This window comes from Camelus ferus, chromosome 4 (genome assembly GCF_009834535.1).
Source record: "Camelus ferus isolate YT-003-E chromosome 4, BCGSAC_Cfer_1.0, whole genome shotgun sequence".
Taxonomy (NCBI): domain Eukaryota; kingdom Metazoa; phylum Chordata; class Mammalia; order Artiodactyla; family Camelidae; genus Camelus; species Camelus ferus.
Genome location: NC_045699.1, coordinates 56507202 through 56524073, shown reverse-complemented (window position 1 = coordinate 56524073; position 16872 = coordinate 56507202). Strand labels below are relative to the sequence as shown.

Genomic DNA, 16872 nt, shown 5'->3' with positions numbered 1-16872 from the left:
TCATTGGGCAAAATTCCTGATCTGTCATTCATATTCTTTTTAAAATTTATTTGGATGTATGGACAACATTAATTTTCCTAGAAAAATAGAAAAATTCAAATGCAGATTATTAAAAATTATAAATGACCTAATACCCATCAACACCTATTTGCTCTAGAAGAAATCTTTACAAATATATTATGCTATTATCATTCTTGAGTTACAAGGGACTTCTGTTAAGAGTTTAACTGTAACCCCATTGGAAGAGAATTAAACACATAGGATTTCCTTCCTTTTCATGAATATCTCTTCCTATTGTTCTATTTCTCACCCCTTTCCAAGATCCTGTCTCATTTTCAAACTTAGAATGTTAAGAAAAGATATCTTGGCCAATTCTCAAAGTTCTGGTATATATATGTTTAGTCTGGGTTTAGACCATTTAAATATATCTTGATCTCACTTCAATTGTATACATACTCCAGTGTCATTAGTAAATGTAGCTTTGCTTTACAGGCAATAAATTGCATTTGTCAACTATGAGGCTTTCCATTTTAAATGTTTATAGTTATGTGCCTGTTTGATTAAAATTAATACATTATCATGGTAATATTAGTTAAACATTTAACTTATAATGTATTCATGTCTTCATAAAGACTCACAGTGACCTGAATGGCTCATTGTTTTTTCAGTAAAATCTCTCTACAGAATTCTGAACCAATGACTTAAAAATCATTTTTTCCCTCTATGAATTAGAGTAATAATTCAAAATTATTCTTTGGGCCATTCTTTTTATTTTCTTTTCAGAAGTAGCGTTTGGATTATTTTTAAATGGAGAGGAATAACATTGAACTCAAGAATAGGGGAGAGGCTGTAGTCCTACCCTACCAGTGGCTAACTGTGTGACTTTAGGCAAGTCACTTGTGATTGTCGCCTTGAATTGGGTGTTGGGGAAACTAAGGATATTAATCCTAATGTTTCCTGAGCCTCTTTCTAGCTCAAATACACTGGCATTATGACATCAGTTGTGAGGCTTAGAAAGCAAGAGCCTCTAGCATCTGGTCCTTGTGTTCATCTTCTTGTCTTTACTGCTCTAACAACATCAGAGTGAGCCTTGAAAAAGTGAAGAATTCACAGTTAGATGGTCTGAAGTGTTGGCAAAGATTAGCACAGCCATGCAACCTTCCCTGGATGATTGGAGTTATGTGTTGGAGAGCATAGTAACCACAAGGTGTTTTTTTTGTTTTTTTTTGTTTGTTTGTTTTAATAATGGATGTCAGGTCACTAGCATACCAGGAAGGAAGAGAGACAGGGTCTAGAATTACATTTTAAGGGGTAATCATGGGTTCTGTCTGGCTGCTCAGATCCAGAAGCCACAGATTCAGCAGCAACAGCAGAAGTATAGTGTAGAATTCTGACAGGCAGGCTTCCAGAAACTAAACTGATAAAGGAGTACATACCAGTTTACAGAATGTTAATCAACAAGTACTCATTAAAACATCTACTGTGTGAGGGGCACTCTGCCAAGTACATGAGGGTTAAAAAAAAAACACTGCTTATAGTCCTTGCCCAGAACCCTAAGAGCTGACCACAAGAAACATTAACTCTAACTTTGGTTTGCAGTTAGAAGACATTCAGAAGTCTTGAATTGAAAAATGTAACTAATAATGTTTTAGCTGTAGATAGATCTGCACAGAGGAAGGGGGCCCACTTAAATGATATTTTAGGATCCTAAATCCTACCCAGTTCTGAACTTTATAGAAATATCATGAGGCAGTCTGGACATATTCGTGAACTGTTGAGACATATGAAAAAATAATGTCTTAAATCCCACCTCTTTAAGATAGCAAGTTTAACTAGCAGCATGCTGTAGTACAAAGACCACTTGATTGGGACTCAAGAGAAGACATTATTCATTCACTTGTTCAAGGAATACTTACTAAGTGTGTGACAGATGCCAGGTTCTATGTGTGGCCCGGAGGACAAAAGAGTACATAAGTTTGTATCACTGTTACAGTGTAAGACAAGACATTGGAAGTAGAACATTGAAGTATAATGAATGTAGTAATAGGGGAAACATGAGGTTCTGTGAGTTAATTCTTGCAGGTAACATAATTATTATTAATATGTATAATTTAAATAAAAATAAATTATTGTCATGAACCTGATATGACTGTAATGTGACTTTAATACATAGAAATAAGTGCCCTTTCCAGGAAAGATCCCATCCTCTTACAAAGGCTGTTTCAGTTTAAAAGCCCACTAACAGTGTATGAGAGCATGTGCTTAATACATACTTAAACAGCACTGGATGTTATATGCTTTTGACATTTTTTTTGCCAATTTGATGTTTGAAAAATGCTATCTCATTTTCAATTTTCACTTACATGATTAAAAGTGAGGTTGAAAATTTTGTTATATGTTGGCCATTTGTATTTCTTCTGTAAATTTCCTGTTCATATCTTTTGTCCATATTTGTATTGTGTTACATTTTTTCCTAACTGACTTGTAGAAACTCTATATAACTAATGTTCTTTTTCTGTTTTATTAGTTGTAAATACTTCCAGTGTGACTTTTCTCTTTTAATTTGCCCTGTTTGTGTAGTCAAATCTGAGATTCTTTTCCTACATAACCTCCAGGTTTTATATATTTTTAAGGATTTTCTCACTGTAAAATTACAAAAATATTCTAATAGTTTTCTGATTATTTTATAATTTTAGTTTTAATGTTTAACTAACTTATAATTTACTTTTGTAAGGTAGTGGTGGTAAGTTTATTTTTTTCCCTAGATGAATAAGCCAGTTGTCACAAATCATTTATTGAATTTCCAACGTTCTCCCAATTTTCAAAATGTCCTGTTTATCATTTATTAAGTCCCTGTAAGAGAATGGTCCTATTTCTAGACTCTATTCTGTTGTATTATTCCTTCAGTCTATCCTTGTATCAGTAATACAGTTTTTAATTAACATTGCTCTATGTTTTGATATCTAATATGGACAAATCTCCCCTCATCCGCATCTTTTTTCTTTTTCAGAAATATATATTATGTATATTAAGCTGGGGATGTATTAGTTTCATAGGGCTGCTGTACCAAAGTACCACAAACTCAGTGGCTTAAAACAATGGAAAGATACTGTCTCACAGTTCTGGAAGCTGGAAGTCTGAAATCGAGGTGTTGGCATGGCCATGCTGCCTCTGTTAACTGTAGGGGAATCCTTCCTAGCTTCTGGTGGTTTGCTAGCAGTCTTTGGCATTACTTGGTTTACAGCAGCATAACTTCAATCTCTGTCATCAGTGTCATGTGGTGTTCTCCCTGTGTGTCTGTGTCTTCACATGATCATCTTCTTGTAAGGACACCAGTCATGTTAGATTGAGTCCTACCCTATGACCTCATCTTGTTTTTTCTGCAATGATTTCATTTCTAAATAAAGTCATATTCTGAGGTACTAGGGATTAGGAGATACCTGTATAATACATTTTTGGCGGAGAACGCATTTAACTCATAACAGAAGCGAACTGGCATCTTTAAATTATTGAGTGTTTTCATCCCCAAATGTGAATTTTTTTCAGTCAGTTCTCTTCCGCTGTTGAGAAGTCAGGAGAGTATTGCAGCTGACAGTGCCACACCTGTCTCTTAAATGGCTTTTAAGATTGGTCTCTCTGTCTCTGATTTTAGAAGTTTGGCTGTGATACCCTTGGGTGTGCTTGTCTTTGTATTTACTTTTCTTATGGTTTGGGACTTCTTGAATCTATAACTCATTAGTTAGAAATATCTTCTATCATTATTCCTTCAAATATTATATTATTTCTATTATCTCGTCTTGTTTTGAGACTCCCACTATATGCATGTTAAGCCTCTTGAGTTAAGTCTCACAAGCCTCTTATGTTCTAATCTTTTTTTTTTAAAAAGAGATAAGCTTATATGAAAAGATACAAAAAGAACTATATAGACTGCATCATCAGGAAATAAAACATAAGACAAGGCTAAATGATGGTCAAAAGGGAAAACATAAGTTATAGGAAAATCGTTGGGGTGAAACAGGAGATTAACTGAAATATAATGAAAGCTCTTTTTGTTTTCATTGATAAACTTTTTATTTTAGAATAGCTTTAGATTTACAGAAAAATTGCAAAGATGGTACACAGAGTTTCCATATATTTCACAGCCAGTTTTCCCAATTAACATCTTACATTAGTTCGGTACATTGTCACAATTAATGAACTAAGGTTGATGCATTATTGTTAACTAAAGCCTGCATTTTATTCAGATTAACTCAGTTTTTAACCTAATTTGTTTTTTCAGTTCTAAGATCCTATCCAAGATCCCATGTTATAGTTAGTCATCATGTCTTTTTAGACTTCTCTTGGCTGTGATGTTTTCTAATCCTTCTTTAAATTATCAATAGTCTCTCTCTCTCTCTCTCTTTTAACCTCTGTGCTTCAATATGTGTATTTTTATTGATCTATCTTTCTCTCAGCCCAATCTGTTGATATACCCATGTAATTGAGTTCTTAATTTCAGGTATTCTGTCCTAAATGCTTATTTGATCCCTTCTGGTTGATTTTAAATTGCTATTGAACTTTTTCATTCTACTTTGTCTTCCTTCTATTTTGTTTTCTCTGGATTATTGGTCAGTGGTACTGACACTTTGTATGTCTTCTAAGCTTTTATTATGTGCTTGTCATCACGATAAAATTACCATAGAGGTTCAAGTTGATGTTATCTTTCACCAGGAAGAGTTCTGTTTTTCTCTCTTTAAAGTAGATAGGATCACCTCAGCCAAACTGAGTTAGTGCTGGGTTGCAGTTTTGATAAAACTTATTTTACCTCTTGGTTGCTTCTTTTCCTAGGATATGGCCCTCCTAGGCACTCAGTTGAAAATGTGGTAGCTTTTTGTCTCCTCAGCCCCGAGAAACTGTGGGAGATTTCCTTCTGACATTCAGAGGTTTTCAGCCTGGCTCTTCAGACTCCCAGCCCATGCAGCCTAAAACTTCAGATTCCTTGGAAAGAATCTGATCATTTGTTTGAGGCCCCTTCCATCCCTAATTACATTACTTTAGACACTTGTAAATGCCAAAATCTATACTGGTTTCTTTGCCCTTCTGGAATGGCCTTCTGTGTGGGGTCAAGTTTAGGTTCTCAGCCAGAATTGGTAAGAATTTAGTTCTCCAGGTGAAGAGTGGCTGTAAATGCCCTCACTCTGTCTGTGGAGTGTGTACCTGCTTTAACTTTAACCTAAGCACCCAACCCCCACACCTCCTGGCCTTTCTCTTGCCTTTTGAAACAGCCTACACTCAATATAGTATGCATCTCTCTAAATAAATCTACCTTTACTCAAAAAAAAAAAAAAAGTTGCTGTATATCCTCATTGTCAGTTTATCACTCTTCTAGAGCTTTCTTTTGCCTGTTTTGTTTTCAAGCTCCTTCCACATCTCCATTAAATTTTTCTTTCCAAATAGAAGACATGTCTTTTAAATATCAAGTCCTTGTATCTGTTATATCTTTTCTATTATCTATATAGGGTAGCACAAGGGAAATTGTATTGCAGTGTGAAATATGACAGACAGTGTTTTCTGGGTAAGTTGATTAGCTGTTTGACCTCTGAGGAATCTCACTGTGGTACTTCCCCATCGTCTAGGGTCTGATCCTCATATTTGCAGATTCAGAGAGTTGAAGTCAGTGTAGAGATAGATTCAACCGTGTAAGTTTATAAGTGACTGATGAGTTAAACAAAAAATGGATTTGTATTACATTGAGTTCTAGAACTACCAAGGAATTCAGATCTTTATGTTGTCTGGCAAGAAAGGGGAAAAAAGGCAACAAAATTCTAATCCTAATTTTGCCTTGCAAGTGTGGAGTTATACCAAAGGGAGTTAATGTTGTGATGCAAATATGCAGTGCTCTTAGACAATGTTATAAGTTCTAGCCCCACAATAGAGTTCTGCCCACTTACTGAGGTAAACAGATCTATCTAGTACTCAGTGCTAGTCTCTCTTCTTCCAGATTATGTATGAATAGGAAGAACCTACTATTTTTTTGCATCTCTTAACACCTCTTTTTTTATATGTTCTGTTATCATCACTTTGCTTTTGATTGACCCATATTTTTTTATGTATTGCTACCATCAGTAGGGTTATAACTATGTCTATTTATGCATTATCTATTTATGATACCTATATACTTTGTTATTTCTTGAGTTGAGTTTACATTTCTATATTTATAGTTTATTAATAGATAGATGGGTAGATAGACAGACAGTTCATATTTTCAGTGTTTTTGTAGGGAAACTTCAGTATTGCTTCTGTATATTCTCAACAGGTCCACAGTAGGCACCAAATAAGTACTTTTGGCCACTCTTGAACTTAGAACTTTAGATCCCTGAACCATCTTTGAACAATTTCCTAGCCCTCTACTTCGTTATTTTCAGTTATCTTTACTCTTTCATAAGTAGACACATGAAGGATCCCTTTGTAAATAGGTATTTGTTTGATGTTATAGGAATGAGTGGCATTGAAGGATGTCCCAGTGGGCTTTACCTTGTGGCAAAGAAAAAAATCAGAACATTATCAGATACTGTACAGGGGAGTGATAACAACTGCAGGAGCCATAGCTCATTGGATGAGTATAGCTTTATAATTACTACAGAATGCTGTGACTTTTCCAACAAATGTCAAAATATGTGGGATTATGCAATTTACAAGTTCTTATCTGAGCTGGACTCTGAGTTTAGAGGCCAGAGGTTTTTTAAATTTTATTTGTGCATAGAGACAAGATATTTCTTTTATTATTAAACAAATGATTGTTCTTTCCTTTCAAACATTGTGTATATATATATATAAGTTTATTATGTTACTTTAGCAGCATCAACAGTCCTATATTTCAGAGTTCCTGAAGACAATTTAGGACACAATTCTGAGATCCATCATAACCACCCAAGCCCATATCCTTCACCAGGAATACAAGCATCAGCTTTTTAAATCAGGTGTTATCTTCTAAGTAGGAAGAACCATATTAATAGATAACAGAGGGATAAGTGAGAAATGTCACAAAACACTTAGCCAAGAAAGAATCAGTAACAATCAAGTAGCTAGAAATCCTTGTAAATAATAGTCCATTGGTCCATTGTGATGGTGGACCATGACAATGTTGGTCCTGGATGGGAGACTTGGAAGTACTGGTTAGTGTCTACTGTGCAGAGCCCCTCTTGTCTGTGTAGAGAATGGAGTTCATCTCTTGGGAGCAACATCCAATTTCATTTCTGCATATCTTTATCCATCTTCTCACATATTTTTGTGATCTCAGAGGAAGAGATTACCTTCTTTCATTTGTTAATAAATCCCTCTATTTGTGCCCCAAACTCTATTGTTTTTCTACTTGTTTTGGGGCCTTGATTTAATGATTATTTCATAATTCAGTCTCTCCCTTTTCTAAATTTAGACATTCAAAAGATTTTTCTTGCTTTTAAAAGAACGTCTTGTATAACAATATTTTATTTTTAATTTACTTTTTAATTTTATTCTCTCCTTTCATTATCAAACTTTCATACTCATAGCTAACAGCTTCAATTCTATTCTATTTTAATCTTTGAAGTTAGATTTTTGTTGTTGTTGTTGCTCTATTTTTTTTTAATTTAATTTTTTTAGGTGTTTTTTTTTTTTTTTTTTTTCCGGTTAGGGGGAGGTAATTAGGTTTATTTATTTATTTATTTAGTTTTAGAGGCAGTCCTGGGGATTGAACCCAGGACCTTGTGCATGCTAAACATGTGCTCTACCACTTGAACTATACCTTCCCTCCAGAAGTTAGACTCTTAATGTATATCTTTCTACTAAAATTATTTTGAAGAGACCCCCGACTCCTGAATTCTTTCTTGATAGAAACCTGTTGTTAGTTCTTTCCATATTCAAACTTTCTGCTGCATTTGATATTTTGTCTTTGCTTGCGTGACATCACTAGATTATTTTCTGTTCTAATCTCTTTCCAAGTACTTTTCCATTAGTTTCACTTCCTCCCTAACACAAATGCATGCCCTTTTAAGGTTTTTTTTTTAAACTTGTTGATTTTTTTATCCCAAAGAATCTATGCATTCTGATATCCTCAAAAACAATCCTTCCATGTCATTAATTCCCTGATATATTCTTTTCAGCCTGCATATCTCATTTGATTTCCCATAATTTCCCTGCTTAGAGTCTATCACTACTTGAATGTCCCACTTCACTTTAAATCACTTTAAACACAATATGATAAAAAGTTAAATCACCAACTTTCTCTAAGTAGCATCTTTTTCCTTCTTCAGTATTTCTATAATTTTTACCACTATTAGTTCCAGCTTTCTTGGCTAGAAACCAAGTATCTTTATGAATCTCATTATGTAAAAATTCCTCATAATCAATGTCAGTATGTTTTTATTTCTTCCTTTTTATGTTTTAGATTTACTCCTATACTAAATTCTTACATATTATCCCAATCTTGGCCCATGTTCTTTATATTATACTTTCTTGCTGAATTTGATAGCTTTATTCTATTATCCATTTTAGATGAAATGAACAAGCACTTCATTTAAAATACTGCACATTTTTCATGTTGCTACTATGACTGAAACCTTCAATTTTTCTGTCTCCTACTAGATGACATTTATCTGTTTGTCAGAATTTGTTACTCCCATTTTCCTTTTCCTTTCTTATTTTTAATCTCTTCTTTGCAAATACATTTATTTGAATTAGTATCATTGACTATTTTTCATTTACTATTTGTATCTTTACCTTTGATTATACTATGAATTTTGATTCAGTGCTATCATTCCTTTTACCATGCTTTTCTATATTAATCATTTCCTTGTTTAAACTTCCATATTAATCAGAACCTATGCTGTATAATACTTTGTTTTATCAGCACTAGTTTATTTTTATTTTTATTATATATTTTTCTGTAACTAATGAGTGAGTCTTATTCTCCCCTTTATATTCCAGAGGGAAGAGATACTGTCTTCTGTTTAATCCTGAATACTATATCCAAAGTCAGAGCATTAATTCCAAAGCAGAAACCTTCTGAAAAACAAATAGTGTCATGGCATAGTGTTAGAACATTTTTCAGTGATGGTTCTTCACATTAGAAGAATTGAAATTTGATAACCAGTTTGAGAAACACAAGTAAAATTAGATTATAAGGAAAAGCAATTCAAGAGGAAGATCCTGAATATAACAATTTGAGGGAAATATTTAATCTCAGCTCCAGTCTTTTTAAACTGAGAGTTTCTAGAAGATAAAGACCTCCTAATTATGATACAAATGGTCAGAGCTTAAACCAAAATTCTGCTTGAGTAGAGTTTTTTAAAGGCAACTTATAAATGAAAAATGTTTTTAGGTATGAGAAAAGATGTATTTGTATCTCAAACCTTACTTATTCTGGAAATGATTTAAAAGTAAAGCTATAGTTCAGTACAAATGGAATCTAAGAAAATTTCTATGAGAGAGAAACATGAATGTAAACTATGTGGTAAATCCTTCAGCCGAAACACTAATCTTATTCAACATCAAAGAATACATACTGGGGAGAAACCTTATGAGTGTAATGAATGTGGAAAAGCTTTTAGTCAGAGCACTAATCTTACTCAACATCAAAGAGTCCATACCGGGGAGAAACCTTATGAGTGTAATGAATGTGAAAAAGCCTTTAGTCATAGATCATCCCTTAGAAATCATGAGAGAATACATACTGGAGAAAAACCCTATCCTTGTAATGAATGTGGGAAGGCTTTCAGCCATACTTCAGCCCTTACTCAACATCACAGAATTCATACTGGAAAGAAACCATATGCATGTGTGGAATGTGGGAAAACCTTCAGCCGGAGCACACATCTTATTGAACATCAGGGAATACACTCTGGGGAGAAATCCTACCAGTGTAAGGAATGTAGAAAAGTTTTTTGCCACAGCACATCACTAATCCGACATCAGAGAATTCACACAGGAGAAAAACCCTACAAATGTAATAAATGTGGAAAAGCCTTCAGCCATACTCCAGCCTTCATTCAACATCAGAGAATCCATACTGGAGAGAAACCCTATGAGTGTAATGAATGTGGAAAGACCTTCAATCGGAGCACACATCTTACTGAACACCAGAGAACTCACACTGGAGAGAAACCTTATGTTTGTAAGGAGTGTGGAAAAACTTTCAGCCGAAGTACACACCTTGCTGAACATCTGAAAATACATTCTGGTGAGAAACCCTATCAATGTAATGAATGTCAAAAACTGTTTTGCTACAGAACATCACTAATTCGACATCAGAGAACTCATACAGGAGAGAGACCCTACCAGTGTAATGAATGTGGAAAATCCTTCAGCTTAAGCTCAGCCCTTGCTAAACATAAGCGAACACATACAGGGGAGAAACCTTATCAGTGTAATAAATGCGGTGGTGTTTTTTGTCATAGTACATTGTTAATTCGACATCAGAGAACTCATTTCAGAAATGAAACCTTATCAGAGTAGTGAATGTGGGAAAGTGTGCAGCCATAGGTCATCACTTACCTCTGAGCACTCGCAGTAGTAAAAAAACAAACAAATAAACAAACAACTCTAGGATTGTTATGCAAGAAAAACTTTAGGCAAAATACTCACCTACTCAGTATTATAATGTTTGTACTGAGAAGAAACAGTGTTCTTATAATTCATCTGAAAAATGTGTTATTGTGATGAAAACTTACATGGAACTGTTTATTTCCAAAACTAAAGTTTGTTTTTCAGAGAAATATAGGAAATTATTTTTTGAGATAATTTATTATAAATGTATATATTTACTTATACTAAAAGCCTTTTCAGATACACAGAAGTTTTAGAGGGGTGATAAAAATTGTTTATATGTCTTTTTAGTAGTTCTCATTTAAAATACTAAATAAACACTGTTATGGAGGGTTTGAATTTTAAAATTTGACAAGTTTATTTAATAGCCATAGACAAGAATGCTTTCCCCCACAGAGATAATATGCATTATTTTCCAGTATTCATGGAATATTTTTAATAGACTATATAGTACATATATGGCTACAAAGAAAATATCAACAAATTCTCCCTGAGGGAAACATTCAAGCTTTCCCTGTTTATTTTTTAGTACAATGAGATGAAAGAAATGAACAACTAAAAATAGCACCACAGTGTTATTTAGAAATTAAAAACATTTTTCTGAGTAATTTTTGTGTTAAAGAATATATTCAAACAGAAAAAATTCAGTTATTAGAAAATAATAAAACTGGAACATAGGCATTCAGTTAAAAAAGATAGAAAACCAAATAACAATATAAATCCAAAGAAAATAAAAGAAATGCATTAATAAAGATTAAAAAAAAATACATTAATGAACTAGGTACAAAAAGTGCACTTGATAAGCCAATATACAAACTCTAGCAAGTAGGATGATGGGGGGAAAAGGAGAAAACACAATATCTAGGAGTAAGAAAAGGAACATAAATACAGATAAAAGGGAAGTTAAATATTCTAATTGAATCATTAACAGGTCAAATCTAACAGTTTAGTAAAATCAATACTGTGATTTATCATAGGACTTCCAGACTAGTTCAAAAGTAGAAATGTACATTCATAAAAAATGTATCTTACTAGATGCTGTGAAAGCATTTGGCAAAATTCTCCAGGCATTGATGTTTTTTCTAAAGTTAGGAACAGAAGGAAACTTCCTTAAATTGATTAATGATATTTACCAGAAACCTACCAAACACTGCAGATAACTAAAACGTTCTTATCAGAAGCAGGAATGAGACAAATGATGGTCAGTGTCACCACTCAGCATTGTTCTAAAGATCCCAGATAATTCAATAAGAGAAAAAAGATACAAGCTAGTAATGTTTGAAAGGAAGAGAGAGGAAAAAAAAAATACTTGACATTATTTGAGATGATATATTTGGTAACTAGAAAATCCAGCTAGCAGAACTACCAAGATGGATATGGATATATATATATGTAAAATCTATCAACAGTGCCCAAGTAAAAAGCTTTCTTAAATAGAAGAAATAAAGTGTAATGGGAAAAAGTGACAGCCACAGTATTGAACAAAATAAATAAATAAATAAATAAATAAAAATGCCAGGAATAAAAAAAATTTCAAGAGATTATTATAGGATAATGCTTTCATAATGAACATAGAATAGAGTAAATGAAACATGATTGAAAAACAGTATAAAGATGTCAGTTTGTTTTAAATTTATCTTTGATTTGTAAATTTAAGTCAAAATCTCAATGGAATTTTAAAAAACCAGCTCTATTGAGATACGATTTTCATACCACACAATTTGATCTTTCAGAGTACAATTCAGTGGTTATTAGTATATTCACAGACTTGTGTGACTGCCACCACTGTCTAATTTCAGAACGTTTTCATCACCCCCAAAAAGAAACCCATACCTATTAGCGGTAACTCTCTGTTACTCTTCTCCCTCCAGCCCCTGGAACCACTCATCTGCTTTCTCTTTCCATGGATTTGCCTATTCTGGCTTTTTTGTTTTGATGGAATCACAAAATATGTGGCCTTTTCTGGCTGGCTTTCACTTAGCATAATGTCTTCAAGCTTTGTCCATATTATAGCACACTTCGTTTCTGTTTATGGCTAAATAAAGTTCTGTTGAATGGATATACCACATTAAAAAATCCATTTATTGATGGACAGGTTGTTTCCACTTTTGGTTATTGTGAATAATGCTGCTATGAACATTCATATATAAATTTTTGTGTGGGCATGTTTTCAGTTCTCTTGGGATATATATACCTGGAAGTAAAACTGTTGAGTTATATGTAAACTCTATGTTTAACCTTTCAAGGAAATGCCAGACTATTTGCTAAAATAGTTGCACCAGTTTTCAATTGCATCAGCAACATGTGAGAGTTCTTATTTTCCCACATCATTGTCGGTGCTAATTTTTTCCTGAGAGATATATATATATATTTATACACGCACACATACTGGTTTTTTTTTTTTTTTTGGAGAAATGTCTGTCAGATGCGTTGCCAACTTTAAACTAGGTTATTTGTCCTTTTGTTGAGTTGTAAGAGCTCTTTATATATTCTGAATACTGAACTCTTACATATGTAATTTGCAAACATTTTCTCCCATTCTTGTTGATTATCTTTTCACTTTTTGATGATATTCTTTGAAGCACAAAATGTTTCAATTTTGATGTAGTCCGGTTCATCTAATCTTTATTGTTTGTCATGACCTTCACCCAGGGTTATGAAGATTTACATATTTTCTTCCAAAGGTTTTATAGTTTTAGATCTTACTCTTAGGCCTATGATCCATTTTGAGTTAACTTTTTTTGTGTATGGTGTAAGGTGGGGTCCTGCATCATTCTTTTGTATGTGGATAGTCAGTTGTCTCAACACCTTTGTTGAAAAGACTGTTCTTTCCCACATTTAATTGTCTTGGAATCCTTGTCATTCAATGGGATTTTAAAGTGAAATTTAGCACACTAACAATAAGTATGTTAGAATAACTAAACGACTGTTAAAAATTAGAAGCAACAAATGGGGCTGGCCCTCCAAGTAATTCAAGTGGTAGTCTGTAGGAAACAAAAGTAGTTAGTATATCACAGATGAAACAATTCTTATCTATAGAATAGGAAACAAAGAGAACTTATTCCTTTATACATGAGAATTTAGTGTATAATAGAAACAATATCTCAAAACAGTAGTGAAAGAATGGATTATTCAATAAGTGACATTGGGATACCTGGTTATTTGTTTGGAGAAACATCTCATAATATGCATAAAATTAAATTTCAGAAGGGAATAATTGAGTGCTACTTTGTTTTAGTTTTCCAGAAGACATGAGCTGGGCACACAAATCTAGAGTCTTCTTCAGTTCCTTCCATAACCACTACTGGGTAAGCACAAATTTTAAAAGAATTTTGAAAAAGTTTTATTATAACCACTGATAGAATTATAATGGCATGGCTCTCTTCAAATCATTTAAAAGTTGGAAAAACAACATTACTTTAGGGGAAAAAAAGAAAAATAATAAACCTAAATAATAAAATAGTAAAAGTAATTAAACCTAAAACAATAAGATTGGGTATAACCATTTTATCAGTGAACTTTTAAATTAGATTTACAAAAAGGACAAGTAACATTTGTTGGTTTCTAAATTCAATAGTACAAGAAATTAAGGTGCTAAGGTTGTCTAACTCATCCCAGCTTTTAAGGGCAGAACCAGGATTACAAAACAAAATACATCTAAAATTATGCAAAAACTTTCATAATAAAAAGTAGACAAAGATAAATTTGTAGGGTTCTGATGACACATACACAAGGGTCTATGCCATAGAGTAGATAGAGCCCCTTACTGGGCAGAATACTGACAACGGAAGCCCAAGATATATGCATATTCATTTCCTGAGGCTGGTATAACAAATTACCCCAAACTAGGTGGCTTAAAACAACAGAAATGGATTGTCACACAGTTCTGGAGGCCAGAAGTCTGAAATCAAGGTATTGGCAGGGCCACATTCTTTTTGGAGCCTCTAGAGGAGAATTCTTTCTCACCTCTCTGACTTCTGGTAGCTGTCAGCATTCCTTTTGGCTGCATCACTCCAATCTCTACCTTCATGTGACCTCTTCTATGTCTGTTTTCTCCTTTCTGTCTTTTATAAGGGCACTTGTCATTGGCTTTAGGACCCACCTGCGTCATCCAGGGTGGTCTCACCCCAAGACCCTAACTTGTATCTGCAAACACCTTTTTCCCAAATAAAGTAACAGTCACAAGTTCCAGAGGTTTGAACATAGACATGTATTTTGGTGAATTCTGGGCAAGAGGGATGTACATGGGATTGTGCACAAGCACAAAGTAGATCTTCATGTCTCAGAAAGAACCCCTTACAGAAGAGGCACTTGAAACCAGACATACCAGCAAATTTCAACCAGGCTGTGTGTCTTTCCACCACAGAGCTTGTGCAGTGAGCTCGTGAGCTGAGAAACCAAGATCGCAGGGGTGGAGGTGTTACCTGAAGGGCCCAGCAGCGTAGTCTCCTCACCAAGACTGAGCTGGCTAGTGCTGCTGTTGAACACCTGAAACTTTAGCAGCAGAGGCTGACTCTAAGCCTCTGTGGTAACATCTTCAAAGAGATCGGCCAGCCGCTTGGTGGCAAGTTGATTACAATGGGCACATTCTATCCTGGAAGAAGAGGTGATTGGCCTTACTGGAATTGACAACTAACCTGGATGTGGGTTTGCCTTCACTGTCTGCAGTGACTCTGGCTGCAAAACTAGTTGAAAGCTTACTGAATGCCTGCTTTATGCATGTGGGACCCTACAAATCATGGCTTCAGCCCAATCAGTGTGCACATTTGTAGTGAAGGACGTGTGAAAAAGGGTGTATGATCATGAAATCCACTGGTCCTACCATAAGCCATATCACCTAGAAGCTGCCGGTCTAAGAGAATTTGAGGATGGCCTCTTTAGGACTCAGCTAAGGTACCAGTTTAGGAATGACTCCCTTCAGAGGTAAAGTGCTGTTGTCCAAGTTGTGATACATACATTGAATCTATGCTCCCCAATTGTTCTCTATCCCTGAGTTTGAAAGATTGAGTTCTTTGCTTCCTGAATAGGGAAAACCTAGTTCTCCACCTCCTGTGTGTCTCCTTTTCTCTCACTACTACCACACTCACACAGAACCCTTCACTTCTGCTTACCCAAGCAATTCTCCATGGCACCAGCTGGATGTCCTACAATTTAACTCAATTCTAACACTACCTATTTGGTGATAGTGTCAGATCCCACAGATCAAGGGCTCAGTCCCACAAGACTGCTCCCACCTTAATTGGAGGCCGGTTGCAAGTAGCAGGTCCTCAGGTTACCACAAATTCTGTCTGATTTGGTTACAAATAAAGGGTTCCCATGACCCCCTCCTCAGTTTCAATTAATTTGCTACAGCAGCTCACAGAACACAGGGAAACACTTTCTTACATTTGCCAGTTTATTAAAGAATATGATAAAGAACAGAGGTGAACAGCTGGATGAGGAGATAACATAGCGTGAGGTCTGGGGTGGGTCTCGAGCGCTGGAGCTTCTGTCCCTGTGGAGTTGGGGTGTGTCACCCTCCTGGTGTGGATGGGTTCACCAACTCAGAATCGCTCTGAACTCTGTATCAGTAGGATTTTTTGAGGGTGGTAATTAGGTTTATTTATTTAATGGAGATACTTGGGATTGAACCCAGGACATCATAGAGCAAAAGGCTGGGTCATTTATTTTTAGACTTTTCTTTTTTCATAAAAAGAGGTATTTAACACTACAAATTTCCTTCTAAACACTGCACTGGCAGCATCCCACAACTTTTGATATATCATATCTTCACTGTCATTTAACTGACCTGAATATTTTCTAATTTTCCTGTGATTTCTTCTTTGGCCCAGGCTCTAGCCGCCCATTCCCAGCTCCAGTGGGCGCCTGTGCTGAGTTCTGGATGCCTTCATCTCAGCCCATTAGGTGTTCAAGTCTTTGTAACTCTTAGGCTTTTTTCTTTTTCTCAAATTTAAGTATAATGGTCCTTTTAGATTTTTTTTCATTAACCAGCATGTAAATCAGCTGTGTGTTTCATTTTATATTCCAGCAATGTATGGGAATTCCGGTTGTTCCACATTCTTCCAGAATGTGATGTTGTCAGGTTTTTGTTTTTGTTTTGGGGGGCTTTTTTTTTTTTGCCATTCTAGTTAGCAGAATATAGTTGTAGTTTTAATCGTGTTGTAGTTTTCAGAGCATAAACAACAAAATATAAAAATATCATTTATGTTCCCCTCCTACCCCAGGAAGAAAAGAGTAGTAATATCCTTTTTGGCTGAGTAATTTGGACACCAGACTGTCACATGTTGTTGCTGGAAGTATAAATTTGTGCAG

At 34.7% G+C, this 16872-nt stretch overlaps 1 protein-coding gene across 1 annotated transcript in view; it reads left to right on the top strand.

Moving 5' to 3' along the window:
- Window positions 1-12652, top strand: part of LOC102514343 (zinc finger protein 420-like) — a 34435-nt gene extending 21783 nt beyond the window's left edge. Inside the window, 2 exon segments of the mRNA XM_032478214.1 lie at window positions 9452-10443; window positions 10445-12652. Coding sequence (XP_032334105.1) covers window positions 9452-10443; window positions 10445-10528 — 1076 coding nt within the window. The 3' untranslated portion in view covers window positions 10529-12652.
- The last annotated feature ends 4220 nt before the right edge of the window (window positions 12653-16872 follow it).